Raw genomic sequence first — 15,856 nt, 5'->3', positions numbered from 1 at the left:
CTGGAGATATTCCAGAGCCACCTGGACAAGGTCCTGTGCAGCCTGCTGTGGGTGACCCTGCTTGGGCAGGGGGTTGGGCTGGGTGACCCACAGAGGGCCCTGCCATCCCCTGCCATGCTGGGCTCCTCAGGTTCTGTGGTTTTGGCTCGGGTGATTTCTGTCCCTCAGTCTGCTGGTGTTAATTTGTGTTTGAAAGGCTGAGCTCCTTGAGCGACCACCTCACAGCTCTGGTCTCGGCACGGTTCTCTCATCTGGCTCGTCAGTTTGCGGTGGAGGGTTCTAGCAGAGGCAGCTCGTTGCCTCCTTTTGTGGTGGAGAAAGGAGGAAGGAGTTGAAGGTTACTTGCCTTAGAATTGTCGTGTCACCAGTTTCTTCTAGTGACAGTGTTACGTTACCTTGGCCAAGTTTTGGCGGTTCCTGGTAGCTCAGTGGTGTCCCTGGTACGCTTTGAAGGAGTGAAGGAGCACAGAGTGTGGTGCTGTGCTCCTTGCTTGCCAGTAACCCAGCTCTTCTGCCAGCTGTAGTGGATCTCAACGTATTATTCTTAATGAATTTATTTGTTTAAAACCTTCAAAATGCATACTAGTCATTCTAAAACGTTCTTCTCATCTTTGCTTCCGTAGTACCAGGATACGAATATGCAAGGTGTCGTGTACGAGCTGAACAGCTACATCGAGCAGCGCCTGGACACGGGAGGAGATAACCAACTGCTGCTGTACGAGCTGAGCAGCATCATTAAAATCGGTAAGGACGGCGTCAGATGTCTCTGAGCTGTGGCCTTGCACCAGTGCACAGCACGTTTCTTGCGTGGTTTCATTGACAAAGAGAGGTATTGAGGGACAGCGGTGGCTTCGTTGGGTGTTGTCTCAGCGTGACCTTGCCTTGCCTGCTGTCCCTTGGTGAATCCCTCACTGAAGGGATTTTTGTCTTGGGAGAGAGCTGGGTGCCCGACTGCAAAACCAGAGCCCCCCGCTAAACGAACCAAAGAACAGGCTGTTCTGCTTAGGATGGTGTTGGAGTGTTCATATTGGAAGTAAAAATGTCTGTTGGTAACGTCACGGCGTACTTGAGCTCCTTTTGAAACAGACCTGAGATGTTAGGGAAGGAGGGCACGTCTTGTGTTTGATCTCAAATTACATTTAGTTTAACCATTTTTTTTCCATCCCACGTAAGTACCTCTTGTGGTAAGAAAGCACTACACATGATCAACAGTGACAAAATAAAAACAAAAAAAAAATCCCAATAACAAGATAGGTGTCGCTGGGCTTGTTTTCACCTCGAGTGGGTGGGAAGCAGCAGTAGCTTCATCCCACAGAGCTTTCAGCCAGCCCCGTGGAAAGGTTTCACCGTCCCTGGTGCTTCCTCGGTCGGCAGCGGCTCTGGTTTGCGTACGTGGGGTTTCCAAAGACCGCTTCTCGTGACGGGTTTTGCTCAAGTGGTTGGTTGGGTGTCGATGCCCGGCTGGCGGCAAACCTGGCTGGATTTTGTAGCCGCGGGAGACAGGGCCTGCCTGTCTTTTACAACGTTTTTTGTCTTTTGCCAAGCAGACGAGGCTTTTTAATATATTTCCAGCGCTCGTTTGCCTCGTAACGTGCTGCAGCTGGAGGGGCGAAGAGCTGGACGCCGTGCCCGCAGCTCTCATCGCGCCGTTGGCGATAGGCGAGGGGCTGCGCGGGGGGATTGGTCCCCTCGTGTCAGAGAAGGGTGGAAAGCCAATCGATCTGGTCACACACGGGTGTCCTCGCTCCCCGGAGAGGTACCGAGCGGAGCCGTGGGTTCTGCCCTCAAAGCGGGGTCTCGGCCGGCGGGAGCGTTCGCCGGCTGGCGGAGAGGCCGGCGGGCTCACGCTCCCGGTGCGCGGAGCGGGGTGAGAACCGTGGACTGCACGGCCTCTGCTCGGTCGCAGAGTTTTGGTTTCGGCAAGGAGTTCTGGTGGTTGGTTGGCTCTCAGCTTTGGGGAGTTTGAGGAACTTGACTTCACCCTGCTTCGTGCAGCGATCTGCAGCCGGCAGAGATCCGGTGAGCGTGGGCTTTCCGGCACGGGGCAGGGGCAGAAAGGAGGAACACTGGGTTTTAAAACACATTTTTTTGGCAATATTTGCAACATTTCATTTTCCCATATTTTTCAATCCTAAGGCGAGGACAAATATAGTTGACCATCTATGAATGATATTTATTTTGCTCGTGGAAATTAGAATGTTATCTGGATGGTGATATTGTAAATCCACGTTCTTCTGTTACTTCTGAACTGTCGTATGAATTACTTTGAATTTCCAGACATCAGGCCGTGGAATAAGATCTATAGAGAGGCTGTTTCTAATTATCTTTTAGAACGTACCAAGTGACAGTGGGGAGAGCGAGGATTATCCCCTGCCTCCACCTTTGTGGAGTCTGGGAGGTTTCGGGGGACACAGCAGGAGACCCTCACCTTTAGAGCTGTCGATGTTTGTCCTAGGTGGGATTGAATCTGTGGTTTCAGCTCAGAGATCTTGTGTAAGTTCCATTGCCCCCTGTGAGTACAATGATTTCTTTTGTTATTGCTTTGGCAGCTACAAAAGCTGACGGATTTGCACTATATTTCCTGGGAGAATGCAATAATGTAAGTATCCTGGATTAAGATACTGCTTTTCTGTACAGTTACAAGTGCCTTTTCCAATCTGACAATGATATTTTGATTTGATTTTGTACGTCATTTAGCAGGAAATGTTACCTGAGTGCTGAATATTAGCTTTATGTTACCTTTAACTCTGTAAAATAGAAGTTTATCCAACATAGTGGTAATTAAATAATGTTTCCTGCATTTAGAGCCTTGGCCTTTTAATGTTTTTCAAAGATTTGGCAGTAGTGCTGTTGTTTCTCTGACTGTAGCAACTTACCTTGCGATTTAGCTCCATTGTTAATTCTCTTTAACAAACAGAAAACTTAACTGGTGTTTACTCTCAGCATAGCCCGTTCTTTTCATCTAGTTATCTCTCTGAGTTTGTTTAAAGTGTCGTCAGGTCTGCTGCTAACTGCCAGCTGTGACTCGAGAGTGAGATCATGGGAATGCCCGGTGTAGCTTTTAGTTAGCATAAAATAACTTGTACATTCAAAATTTATGAATGAAATTAGTTTCTGGTGTCATAATTTGAATACCACCGAGTCCAATGTTTGCTGTTTTGTTGTTTGTCATTTAAAATGCAATCCATTTTTTTTTCTGTCCAGAATAATTTGTGCAGTTACCATGACACAAGATGTTACAGTTCCTTTGAATGGCTACCAAGAAGGAAATGCAGTTTGTATTTGTCAGTTCCGTCAGCTTAAAAATCACAATTTGTCAGACATTTTATGTCTTTCATTGGTTCAAGAAGCAAATTAAACTCTTCTTACTGAAAAATGACGAGAGGGGAAAATATTTTTCTCATTGTCTTTGATTCCTTACTTTACACAGCCAGTTTTAATAGTTTATTTTTTTTGTAGTATGTTAGCCAATTTCCTTTTCTCTTTGTGAAATAGTTACATTCATAGAAAGGGAAAGAATGACACTCTTGAAAGAACGGAAACAGGACTGGAGATCTGCAGACTTGCAGGTGACCTGAGCCTTGCCTGAGAATATTGTTTACTTTTTCAAAAAGGCAGTGTCTCATTTGAAGGGTGCGGAGGAAGGCCCATTTATGAAATTTCCTTATAGAAATGCAAATGGGTTTTTGCATTTTTTTTTCATTTAATGATTATTTCATACAATAAAGATAACATGTTTGATTATTCAGCAGTTGGCTCTGCTCTGAAGCCGTTCTGTAAGTGTGTAGGTAGGAAATCGTTTCTAAGAACCCTTCCACCGAGGGGTGTAGTTGGAGCACCGCGTTGTCCATCCTCGGTGCGTGCAATCCGTGGGTCTCCAGAGTGGGTGGCAGCACCCGCTCCCATGGGTGGCGGGTGGTGGAGGTGCTCACGGGCGAGTGTCACCTCGGGCCAGCCGCACCTGAGCTCATCTCTGGATGCTGGGTGAGACCTTGCAGTCACATTAATCGTACAGCACAAGACCGAGAGAGTTCTTGCTCCGGTGAGGATTTTCCTACTGGACAGCATGGCACAATGTGGGGCTCTCCCGGGCTGCTGATACCTGGAGCACCTGGGCACTTTATCACTTTCTGCTTTTAGTTTCTTTTTTATTTTAATAGCCTATTAGGCGGTTGAATCTATTTGTTTCCCAGTATAACTCTTTCTTGAAAAAGGTTCCAACCACTAAAAATCTCCCAAAAAGGACTGTTCTTCGTGTAGTTGTTGTAGGGACTGATCCCAAGTCCTCTGAGGTTAGTGTGAGATGTTCCATCCACGTTAGTGGGCTTTGGGCCAGCCCCATGTTTGTAGTCTTGTAACTGAGTGGTAGTGCAGGAGCCTACTTTTTGTAAAAAGTTGTCATTGAAAATTAATTTGGATGTCTTTGTCTCTTGAGCTTTTAATTTAAAGGATGTGTCGACGTGAGGTTAACCAGTGGCCAGCAAATACTGGCAATGTGTTTCTGTTTATTTTTATTAAATATCTATTTAAATGGGAACAAAAAGATCCTGCTTAGCATAAATGGCAGAAAGGAGCTAATTTAAGCTGAAGTTTCAAAAATGACAAGACCCCTTATCCTAGCCTAGGCAAAGTCATTGCTGAGCACCTATGGCCCCATGTTGACAAATGGCTTCTGTTTCTGGTGGCTTAATTTTTTGACGCTTGATTGTGGCTTAAGTTTTGCCAATTCACCAAAACTATTTTTTTTTTTTTAATTTTAGCATTTGACTTTTTGTTTGGTAGCTTGAGAAATGCATGGATCCGCTGGTGTTTATCCAGCCAGCTGCATGTTTCAGCGCTAGACCTGATGTCGTGGTGATTTCCACCATCCTTTCAAGGAAGCAGTTCGTCCCTGAATACAGCTTTTCCGCAGCGTGTCTGTGTGTCTTTTTGAGAATTAGATGCTGGGAGATGAGTGTGTAAGAATGGAGGAGTCCTGTTAGTAAGCAGATGCCTACTTCTTCCCAAATAGTTTTGCAACGTTTGGTGACGTGTGTTCTGACTGTATTTTGTACAGGATCTTCGGATCCAAAGTGAAGCAGAAGAGTTGACTCTGCTTCGCTTCAGCTCCCGCTGTAACTGTGCGTAGGGACACTTGTGCCTGTTTCAAGAAATCCAAATTTGAGCATCTCGACACGCGTTAATCTCAGCGTTCTGCAATATGATCTTTCCATAGCTACCTTCAGCCTGGATTATATAGGTTTCTAATTAGGGTAGCAGATAACTTCCTTGTACAGAACTTCTGGGTATTCACACAATGAAAACCAGCAAATGGTTACTGCATACCATGTGCTATTGTTTCTTCATTTTGAGAGAAAATTGCCATGCAGTTGCTTTTATTTTTTTTCCATGAGTTGCGGAGAATTTATGGCAAATCTTTCCTTGGTGCAATTTTTAATGTGGACAACACTTCCCTTACATGAAAATTGTATTCCAACTGAAATTCTCTTTGCCCACAGGTTAGTGCAGTTATACAAATAAAATGATGTCCTCTTCAGGTAGGCAACAGCCATTTTGCCAGTGCGGTGTGTTGGAGACTGGAAGCACTTCCAGATCACACAGGAATGTTTCACAACTCTCAAGGGAAAAGCTTTGTTTCAGTTTTGTGTTTTATTCTTTATGGGGACGGATATATAGGTCATAATTCTCATGTTATGGTGTTAATTAGAACCATAGAATCATAGAAGGTTTTACCCTTCTAGCCGCAAGTCAATTCGGAAAATTTTGGTTCCTATCCTCAAATCAGTTCTAACATCATCCACTCCTTTTCTCTGTAAAGTGGAAGAACTTCATTGCTTTCTTATAGCCACAAGTCAATTCGGAAAATTTTGGTTCCTACCCTTGAATCAGTTCTAACATCATCCACTCTTTTTCTCTGTAAAGTGGAAGAACTTCATTGCTTTCTTATTTGCCAGTGAACAGTGATATTCAGCAGAGAGGGAAAGCTGTACTGAGCTGTAGTGTCTGAGTTGAAGTTTGAGTCAATAAATTATCAAAATGAAAGAAATGAGATAAATAACTGTCAAGATGTATTTTAGTGAAATTTTGGTCCTGTTTCATTTCATGTTCAGGTGCATGGACTTATGGGCTAGGGTCATGATGAGTATACGACAGCAGAACTGGGCACACAGCTAGACAGAGAGTAGTTGTTTGTGCTTTGCTCTCTCAATGGGAGGGCAGTTTGCATAAATCCTCAGCGATTTATCCCAAATCAGGTTTTGCTCAGGATGTTCATTAATGCATGGGCGAAGGGAGAATATAGGCCTATTTTATTTGCATATTGCAGGAGTTTGGGAAGGCCTGCAGGTGTGTTGGTAGGGACAGGTTAGAATTCAAAATGATCTTAGGAAAAGGCCTGAAGAAACTGGACAGTGAGACAGCGAGGCCAAGGGCTGGGCGCTCCATGGATCGCCTCTCTCTGCCTAGGGGAGCTGATGACTTTGAGAAACATTCTGGGGTTTGCTGTGAGTTTGAAGACAAACATGAGTCAGCAGTATCATTGCTGGAGCAAGAAAAGACACTGTCATATGTAGCAGAAGCAGAAATCCAGCCTTCGTGTAAAGTCATTTTCCCATTCCTCTGTCCACTTCTAACGTCTCAGGTGGCAGAAGATGTCTGGGTCAAGCACCAGACTTTGAGGAAAAAATTGGAGAAGCTGAAGTGAGTCTGGGAGAGAGCAGGGAGAACGGTCAGGAAGCAGAAGAGCTGGTATTGCTTAGTCTAAAGAAAAGGAAGTTGGGGGTTGAAGGTACACCTGGAGAAGGCAGCGAGGAAGGGAATGATCTCTTCTCCATGCCTACAGTGCGTAGGGCAAGAAGTGGTGGGCTTGAGTGGGCACTGGGAAAGCGTCCCTGCCTGCGTCTGCAACAAAGCATGGCGGTGTGTTTGCGAAAGCCCCGGGGTCCTCATCCCTAGGGGGAGGGTTGAGAACTGTCTGGACCAACATCTCCCAGAAGAAGGCTTAGGTGGCCTTGCCTTCCAGTGGGAGGGCTGGAGGAGAGGTGCGTCAGCTCACTTTGCTGGGCCGATGAACCGGTGTAACCGTCCCGGCGTTTTGCAGTTGAGTAAATCGATGGGAAAGCTGCCAGGAAGGAAGGGCAGGTAGAAATCGAGACCGTTCAGAAGGATGGAAACATGAAAGACCCCCCCCACAACTACCCAGGCGTTGGCAGCCTGTGAGCGCGTTGTCTGCGTTCCGCAGGGATCCAACGTCTGTACGTACCATGCAGTTTGAAAATGCAAATCTCCTGTCAAATACGCTGTCAGTTATCAAGAAGTAAAGAAGAAGTTTATATAATAAACAATGGAAGTAATTGCTGGGGGGGGGGGGGGGGGTTCCGCTTTTATCCCCGTGTGCTTCGTGTATTAGGATTGCTGCACCTGCTTCAGACCAGGACATGCTTGCCAAGAGCTCTTTAGGATTTTGGCGTGGTAGTTCACAGAATCACAGAATCACAGAATAGTAGGGGTTGGAAGGGACCTCTGTGGGTCACCCAGTCCAACCCCCCTGCCCAAGCAGGGTCACCCAGAGCAGGCTGCACAGGATCTTGTCCAGGCGGGTCTGGAATATCTCCAGAGAAGGAGACTCCACAACCTCCCTGGGCAGCCTGGGCCAGGGCTCCGTCACCCTCAGAGGGAAGAAGTTCTTCCTCATGTTCAGACGGAACTTCCTGTGCCACAGTTTGTGCCCATTGCCCCTTGTCCTGTCACTGGGCACCACTGAAAAGAGCTTGGCCCCATCCTCCTGACACCCACCCTGCAGATATTTGTAGGCATTTATAAGGTCCCCTCGCAGCCTTCTCTTCTTCAGGCTGAACAAGCCCAGTTCCCTCAACCTCTCCTCACAGGGGAGATGCTCCAGTCCCCTCACCATCCTTGTAGCCCTCCGCTGGACTCTCTCCAGTAGCTCCTCATCCTTCTTGAACTGGGGAGCCCAGAACTGGACACAGTGCTCCAGATGAGGCCTCACCAGGGCAGTGTAGAGGGGAAGGAGAACCTCCCTTGTCCTGCTGGCCACACTCTTCTTGATGCACCCCAGGATCCCATTGGCTTTCTTGGCAGCCAGGGCACACTGCTGGCTCATGGTTAACCTGTCGTCCACCAGGACACCCAGGTCCCTCTCCGCAGAGCTGCTCTCCAGCAGGTCCACCCCAAGCCTGTACTGGTGCATGGGGTTGTTCCTCCCCAGGTGCAGGACCCTGCACTTGCCCTTGTTGAACCTGAACAAGGGCTTGTTGGGCTGCTGCTCCAGCTTAGCCAGTTTGCGAATCCAGGGTTTTTGCCGTTGACGCTGTGGAATTCCAGGTGGTTGAGCCCTGTCACAGCCTTAAGGACAGCAAAGTCTGACGGTAAAACGGATCGGTGCAGAGCAGTGGCCCAGCGTGTGGCTGTTCTTAGCAGGAACGTGAGTGAGACGTTGTGCGGTGGCACAGCCATCTATCGCTGGTATTACGTATGCAAATTAAAAAAAAAAAAAATCTATTCCTAGCAAGGATCTTTGCTTAAAATATTTCATCTTAATTCACGTGGTTTCAGTTCATAATTGAAAATCGTGTAGCTATTTAGTGGTAGACTTCCCTACTGCAGGAGCGCTCTCTGAGTACTCCTGGCCTTACAGATCTATCAGTGAACTAAACTGGAGCGTTGATCGTGATAAATAATTTGCCAGTGGAAGCTGGGGGTCTGAGGTGGGGCTTGAGTTGTGTTAATACGAAGAATGTGTTGGGAGGGATGGCTCGAGAGGGTAGGCGTCGAGGTGAGGTCCTGGGAGAGCAGCTCTGCTCCCTGGCGTTCCAGGGCTCGGTGGGACCTTGGCCAGGTCGGGTGCTGTGCGGGTGCCCCGGTTCCCCGCGTGTTTAACGCGTAACGGCTCTGCCGAGCGGAGCAGGGCGAGAGGGGCAAGTGCTTGGCAGCTCTGAGAGCCTCTGGGTCTGGAGCGCGAGCGGACACGTGAACTGATGGGTGTGACGAGGGGAAGGCAGAGGAATGAAACAGGAGGTGAAACGTTTTGCTTGTGAAGTTCCTGCTAATTGTGTTGGAGGCACGGGGGGGGTTTGTGGTTTTGATGGAGCCCTGGCCCAGGCTGCCCAGGGAGGCTGTGGAGTCTCCTTCTCTGGAGATATTCCAGACCCACCTGGACGCGGTGCTGTGCAGCCTGCTCTGGGTGACCCTGCTTGGGCAGGGGGTTGGACTGGGTGACCCACAGAGGTCCCTGCCAACCCCGAACATTCTGTGATTCTGTTTTCTGACTTCAAAAATCGGTTGTCACTTACGGACTGCTGCTTTTTGGGTTGCCTGAGCGGAAAAATACAAGAAAATTTTAGAGAGACTGTCATCAGGACATTGTTTTCCAGCACTCTCCATAAAGTGTATTTTCAACCCAACAGTGAATGAAAGTTTAGGTTCGGGGAGTGCTTGGTGCACAGAAGGCTTTGCAGGTTTCACCTCCTTATATGAGCGTTTAATTTTCTTTTTGCAAAACAATATTTGCAATCGCCTTCATTCCACTGGTGATGACGTGTTTAATATTTTTGTTTTAGAAGGATTATCAGATGTTTCTGGAGGGGTTTCACGATGTGAGCGTTGTGGTACCTGACTTTTCAACGAAGGAGGCGGTTTTAAGCAGGCAGCGAGTAAGATGGATGCTGCTCCTAGTGCAGGGGATGAGTGCAGTCACCTGGGTTTCAGGAAAAGTAGTATGAGGAGAACTTTGAAATTCCTTCCTTGGGATGAGATAAACAAGAAATTTAAATACTACCTCTACTTTTTGAGTATTTTCTATTGAAAGAAAAGAGTACATCCTAGAAAAAAAAAAACAAATCTCTTAGAAGGCAGAAACTGGTGAGTCCGTGTGCGGTGTTCTGCGTGTTCGGGGTAAAGCCAGCCCCACGCCGGCACGAGCAGGGACCGACTTCGGCAGAAGTTACCCCCTGTCTGCCTGGAGGCTGCAGAGTGGGAGTTCATAATATTTCCAAGCAGTTAAGCGGAGTTCATCCAAATACTTTTCATTGTCAAAGGCACAAAAACTGCGTTTCGCTGCGTCACCTGCTTTATTCAGTCCTTCGTACTGCGTAGGCAGCACCGTAACGCTGTAAAAGTAACCCCACTTGCTAACTGCATTCCTGTTTTTGTCTCTTTTTTCCTCCTGACCAGAGTCTGTGTGTATTTACGCCACCAGGAGCCAAGGAGGGACAACCACGGCTCATCCCGGCAGGGCCCATCGCACATGGCACCACCGTGTCCGCTTACGTAGCCAGATCCAGAAAAACGTTGTTAGTAGAAGATATTCTGGGGGTAAAAAGCTTTCTCTTTTCAATGAGATGTTTCTAGCATGTTCTTAGTTTGACGGTTTTGATGCTGAAATGTTTATTGAGCTGAATGTATAGTGATAGAATTTATACCTATCTTGCTACTGAGGGAATTTGTTGACAAGTTTGGGTTAGCATGGTGGAATAATTTCAGAATACCTCATTTATTTTTAAATTACAATTTAGAGATTTTTTGTCTTTTAACATTTTGTTGTCATTGTTGTCAGATAAGGAAAGTGGTGATACTAAAGTCATTTAGAGAGAAACAAAACCTGTCACTCACAACTCCTGTCCTGGTCTGGACATCCTTGGTGCGCTGATCCCAGACAAGACGACTTCCACACAGCCAACCGCAGTGTGATTTAATGACAATACCTGGCTCAGACTGGCAAGAATGGCAGTCAGAACTCAGGTTGTTGGACAGGATTTCGATCTCTGCTTACACTAGCATAAAGCTGGAATGCCAATAGCATCAGTAGACCTACATCGAAGACACGCTGATGTTACCGGTATCAGAAGACAGGCTTTTGTCTGTAAAAGGGTTCAGAACATCCCAAGGTGATGTTCTGAGGACTCCTGGCACTCTGCGTGTCTGGCCTTTTTAAATTTTTGAAAAACTTTGGACTCCTGGCACTCTGCACGTCTGGCTTTTTTAATTTTTTGAAAAACTTTCTCTAGTCGCATCTGTGTACTTGAGGAGAACGCTTCACGTTCAGCTGGGTACGAGAACACCCAGGAAGTCTGCATTCTCTTTTCAGTGTTTGCTGTTCTTCTGAGCTCTGTCCAGAACAACAATCTGTGGATGCTGTGGCCAAAATTGGACATCGCTGTCTCTATTTTAAAAAAGTATTTGTTAAAAAATGGGTGGCCTTTATTGGGCAAACCCAGGCTATAAACAAAAGACCCAAATGCCTCATGTGAGTGGACTTCAACAGAGCCACAAACCCAAAAGCCGCTTTCTCGGTAGTGACGGGACTTTCTGCGCACCCTGGGCTGTAAAGATTTTAGATGTGGTTAGGTTTTCTCAGTCACGTTTAGGGCTTAAATTGTTCCTGGCAATTTCCAGTGAATATCATGGTATCCTGGTCCATGAGGGCTGCATGTTTTGATTTTACATTCATAATGAGATGTGGGGAGGAGTTTTGAACTCTTCTGTCGGTTCAGAGTCAGTGGATGGTTGGCCGAGCAGGGAGGCTCGTCCCGCTGGCGTGGTTTGCCTCCAGGGATTTTAGGATTTTAGGAGTATCTCAGCCCGGAAAGGAAGCACTTGGAGGTGGACTAGAATAAATATAATAAATATAAATATCTGCAGGGTGGGTGTCAGGAGGATGGGGCCAGACTCTTTCCAGTGGTGCCCAGCGACAGGACAAGGGGCAACGGGCACAAACTGAAGCAGAGGAAGCTCCAGCTGAACCCGAGGAAGAACTTCTTCCCTCTGAGGGTGACGGAGCCCTGGCCCAGGCTGCCCAGGGAGGTTGTGGAGTCTCCTTCTCTGGAGATATTCCAGCCCCGCCTGGACGCGGTGCTGTGCAGCCTGCTCTGGGTGACCCTGCTTGGGCAGGGGGTTGGGCTGGGTGACCCACAGAGGTCCCTTCCAACCCCGACCATTCTGTGATTCTGTGATTCTGTGACTGCCAGCCCCTTTTTTGGGGGGAGGACAGAATTAAAAAGTGCAAGCAGGAGGCTCCTGTTGCAAAGTGCTTCCCACTCTTTCTGGCTGTCATTTGTTCCCGGGTGGTCGGGTTGACTCTCCTCGTAGTCACGCAGGGAGAGGTTCCTTGCTCTTTAGTTTGGGGAAGGGGAGGTGTCGCTCAGCCCTGCGGGGCAGCTGGCACCGACCAGGTACCGCCGGGCTGGTGGGCAGCGCCGCGGGTCCGCACGCTGGTTACCGCCGTGCTCGCCCAGCGCCCGGGCGGCTTCTCAGGGCTTCATGAGCCTTCCTACACGGGGAGCTGAAGCTGTAAAGCCTGGGACATTCCCTGTGTAGATTAAAAGTTATGAATTTGGGCCTTTATAGCAGCTGGTAGGGTTATTTTAATGCTTGTTCCTATAACTTTCGCACTGGTTTATTGAGGGTGTGTAAGCAAGGGAAGGAAGAAGGTTCTTACCCTCACACATCATTTTTTTGGAACCCAATTTCCTCCTCGGGAGTTGGTTGAGGGTCATAACCCTGGAGAACCTCAAGCCTTAGCCTCAGGTGTTGGTTTTTGTTCTCTGCAGGCACTGCTGTCTGCTCGGTAGCGCGGACATCTGAGCAGATCACTGCATGATTCCAAATGCTTTGGGTTTTTTTTTTGGGGGGGGAAAGCGGTGTTGGGGTAGTGCTGCTAGTTTGGGGTTTTTCTTCATCATCTGGACTGGCATTAGCAATGAAGTGTTGGTTTTGCTGCCTGTGGGATTGGAGGAAATGCGTTATGAAAACGAACCCAGAGCTGGGTCTAAGGGCACAGCTGGTTCTGCCTTTACATCAGTAAGGTTATTTGTGTGTGTGAATTAACACGGAGACTTTTTTTTATTGCATTTTTTCTAGTAGATGTCTTGATACTGTGTGCAACTTCTGGTGAGATAGAAGTTTTAGTGATATTTATCATTTTCCTGCAGATCGGATCCGCCAGGAGAGGGAGGAAAATGTCAGTACGCCTTTCCTGTCCCTGCTGTGATATTTACGTTTTATCAGAATACGTTTACATTTTCCAGGACGAGCGATTTCCCAAAGGTACCGGCCTGGAATCGGGGACTCGCATCCAGTCTGTTCTGTGCTTGCCGATCGTCACTGCGATCGGTGACCTGATCGGGATCCTGGAGCTTTACCGTCACTGGGGCAAGGAAGCCTTCCGCCTGAGTCACCAGGAGGTGAGCCCGCACGCCCGCCCCGTGCTCCTCGCGCTCCGCCCGGGCGCCGCGTGCCTCTTCCTGCTTGGGTTTTGTTCTCATCGAATGATGCTGATTGAAAAAAATAGGTGGTGGTTTGTGTTTTCAGTCACAGGAGGTAAAATTTACATAGAGAAGTATGGGGCTACTTATATGATGTGGGGCTACTTATATGATGTGGGGCTACTTATATGATATGGGGCTACTTATATGATATGAGGATACTTATATGATATGGGGCTACTTATATGATATGGGGCTACTTATATGATATGGGGATACTTATATGATATGGGGATACTTATATGATATGGGGATACTTATATGATATGGGGATACTTATATGATATGGGGATACTTATATGATATGAGGATACTTATATGATATGAGGATACTTATATGATATGAGGATACTTATATGATATGGGGATACTTATATGATATGGGGATACTTATATGATATGAGGATACTTATATGATATGGGGCTACTTATATGATATGGGGCTACTTATATGATATGGGGCTACTTATATGATATGGGGCTACTTATATGATAGGATACTTACATGATATGGGGATACTTATATGATATGGGGCTACTTATATGATATACTGATAGGGGGATACATCAAGAATTGTACATTTTTTCTGCTGTGGAAAAAGAGGTTCAAGATTTCTTTATTGATTATAAACTCAGTACGGAGTTGTTAGAGAACTGAATGCTGAGCGGGTGAATGAAGTGTAAGTGTCAAATGTCAAAAACCAAAGTAATTTTATATAAAAAGGAGGCTGCTGAGTTATCCAGAGTCTCAATTTTAACTTTCCAGTAGCGCTTAATTTTTCAGTATGGGAAGATATTTCTTTTTTGTTTGCTTACTTTTTCGGTGTGGCTTCCCATGAATGAGCCCCAGTGCAAAACATGATGTTGCAACGTTGTAGCAACAGTGTAGTAAGTCTCAATGCCTCACGGGAGGGGAAAGTGATTTATTTTAAAAGAAATTTAAAAGATTTCAAAAAAAGAATTTAAAAGATTTATTTTTAAAGAAATTTATTTTAAAACAAAAGTAAGGCGAAAGAGCTTGCGGGTGTTTGCATCCACGCTGTTGCCTCCGCGCTCTCCCGGGCACCAAGGTGTGCGTGCCCCGTGGCGTTCCCAGGAGCTGCGGTACCCGGGTGGTCTCTCCAGGACACCTTGCAATGACCTGGAGGGCGAGGGGTGCCAGCTGTGGAGTCCTTCTGTCTCCTGGCTTCTCTCTGAGGTTGACCACCATGTGCTGGTTTGGGGTCAGGCTTTTCTTCAGCCTTTGGGAGCTGACGTCCTCTGGCCCTCTAGCCTGTCCCATCTCTGTGACCCTTCAAGATTTATTCATTATCCTTTCACTCCTGACCTGGATGTCCTTAGAAACTGTGTGTAGATGCGCTGGTACCTGGGTGACCTGCTAATCTAGGTGCCCTTCGTAAAGCTCTCTCCTGCTTTTTTTTTTTTTCCCTTCTGGTCCTTCCCCGTCCAGATATTCCCATTCATAACCATCTTCCCATTTCCATAACTGTTCTCCACACTGCATGGTTTACTGTATATGTATATAAGGCCTGTGTAGCTACGCTGTCCATACCTGTCCCTTTGTCAGTGCAGTTATGAGCTCTTAGTCTTGAAGGCTCCAGGGAGACCTCAGAGCAGCCTTCCAGTGCTTAAAGGAGGCTTGTAAGAAAGATGGGGACAGGCTTTTCAGCAGGACCTGTTGCGATAGGACAGGGGGTGATGGTTTTAAACGAAAGGTGGGTGGATTTAGACTGGGTCTAAGGAAGAAATCTTCTACACTGAGGGTGGTGAAGCACGAGCACAGGTTGCCCAGAGAGGTGGTCGATGCCCCATCCCTGGAAACATTCCAGGCCAGGTTGGACGGAGCTCTGAGCACCCTGGTCTGGTTGAAGATGTCCCTGCTCGCTGCAGGGGGGTTGGGCTGGATGGCCTCTAAAGATCCCTTCCCACCCAAATGATCCTATGGTTCTACAAACAAATTTGAAAATGGGTGGATGGCCTCAAGGGCTGCGGCTGTATGAAAGGTGTCAGAAGTGCACCTTGTCTCTCCTGGCTGGGTGAGGATCCTTGTTACAGAATCACAGAATCACAGAATCACAGAATGGCAGGGGTTGGAAGGGACCTCTGTGGGTCATCAAGTCCAACCCCCCTGCCGAAGCAGGGTCACCCAGAGCAGGCTGCACAGCACCTTGTCCAGGCGGGTCTTGAATATCTCCAGAGAAGGAGACTCCACAACCTCCCTGGGCAGCCTGTTCCAGGGCTCCGTCACCCTCAGAGGGAAGAAGTTCTTCCTCATGTTCAGGCGGAACTTCCTGTACCTCAGTTTGTGCCCATTGCCCCTTGTCCTGTCACTGGGCACCACTGGAAAGAGTCTGGCCCCATCCTCCTGACACCCACCCTTCAGATATTTGTAGGCATTTATAAGGTCCCCTCGCAGCCTTCTCTTCTTCAGGCTGAACAAGCCCAGTTCCCTCAACCTCTCCTCGTAGGGGAGATGCTCCAGTCCCCTCACCATCCTTGTAGCCCTCCGCTGGACTCTCTCCAGTAGCTCTTCATCCTTCTTGAACTGGGGAGCCCAGAACTGGACACAGTACTCC

The 15,856-nt window shown here is 47.5% G+C and overlaps 1 protein-coding gene across 3 annotated transcripts in view; it reads left to right on the top strand.

Annotated features, from left to right (window-relative positions):
* The window catches only part of PDE10A (phosphodiesterase 10A), a 370,690-nt gene that overhangs the window by 309,250 nt on the left and 45,584 nt on the right, over positions 1 to 15,856 (top strand). For all 3 annotated transcript variants that reach the window (XM_075411748.1, XM_075411757.1, XM_075411765.1), the window contains 4 exons: positions 624 to 744; positions 2,550 to 2,599; positions 10,192 to 10,332; positions 13,044 to 13,199. In XM_075411748.1, the coding sequence (XP_075267863.1) occupies positions 624 to 744; positions 2,550 to 2,599; positions 10,192 to 10,332; positions 13,044 to 13,199 (468 nt within the window). The remainder of the gene's footprint in view (positions 1 to 623; positions 745 to 2,549; positions 2,600 to 10,191; positions 10,333 to 13,043; positions 13,200 to 15,856) is intronic.

Source organism: Opisthocomus hoazin, chromosome 2, assembly GCF_030867145.1.
Source record: "Opisthocomus hoazin isolate bOpiHoa1 chromosome 2, bOpiHoa1.hap1, whole genome shotgun sequence".
Lineage (NCBI taxonomy): Eukaryota > Metazoa > Chordata > Aves > Opisthocomiformes > Opisthocomidae > Opisthocomus > Opisthocomus hoazin.
Note: the sequence above shows the minus strand (reverse complement) of the source record. Positions and strands in the feature narration are given on the sequence as shown.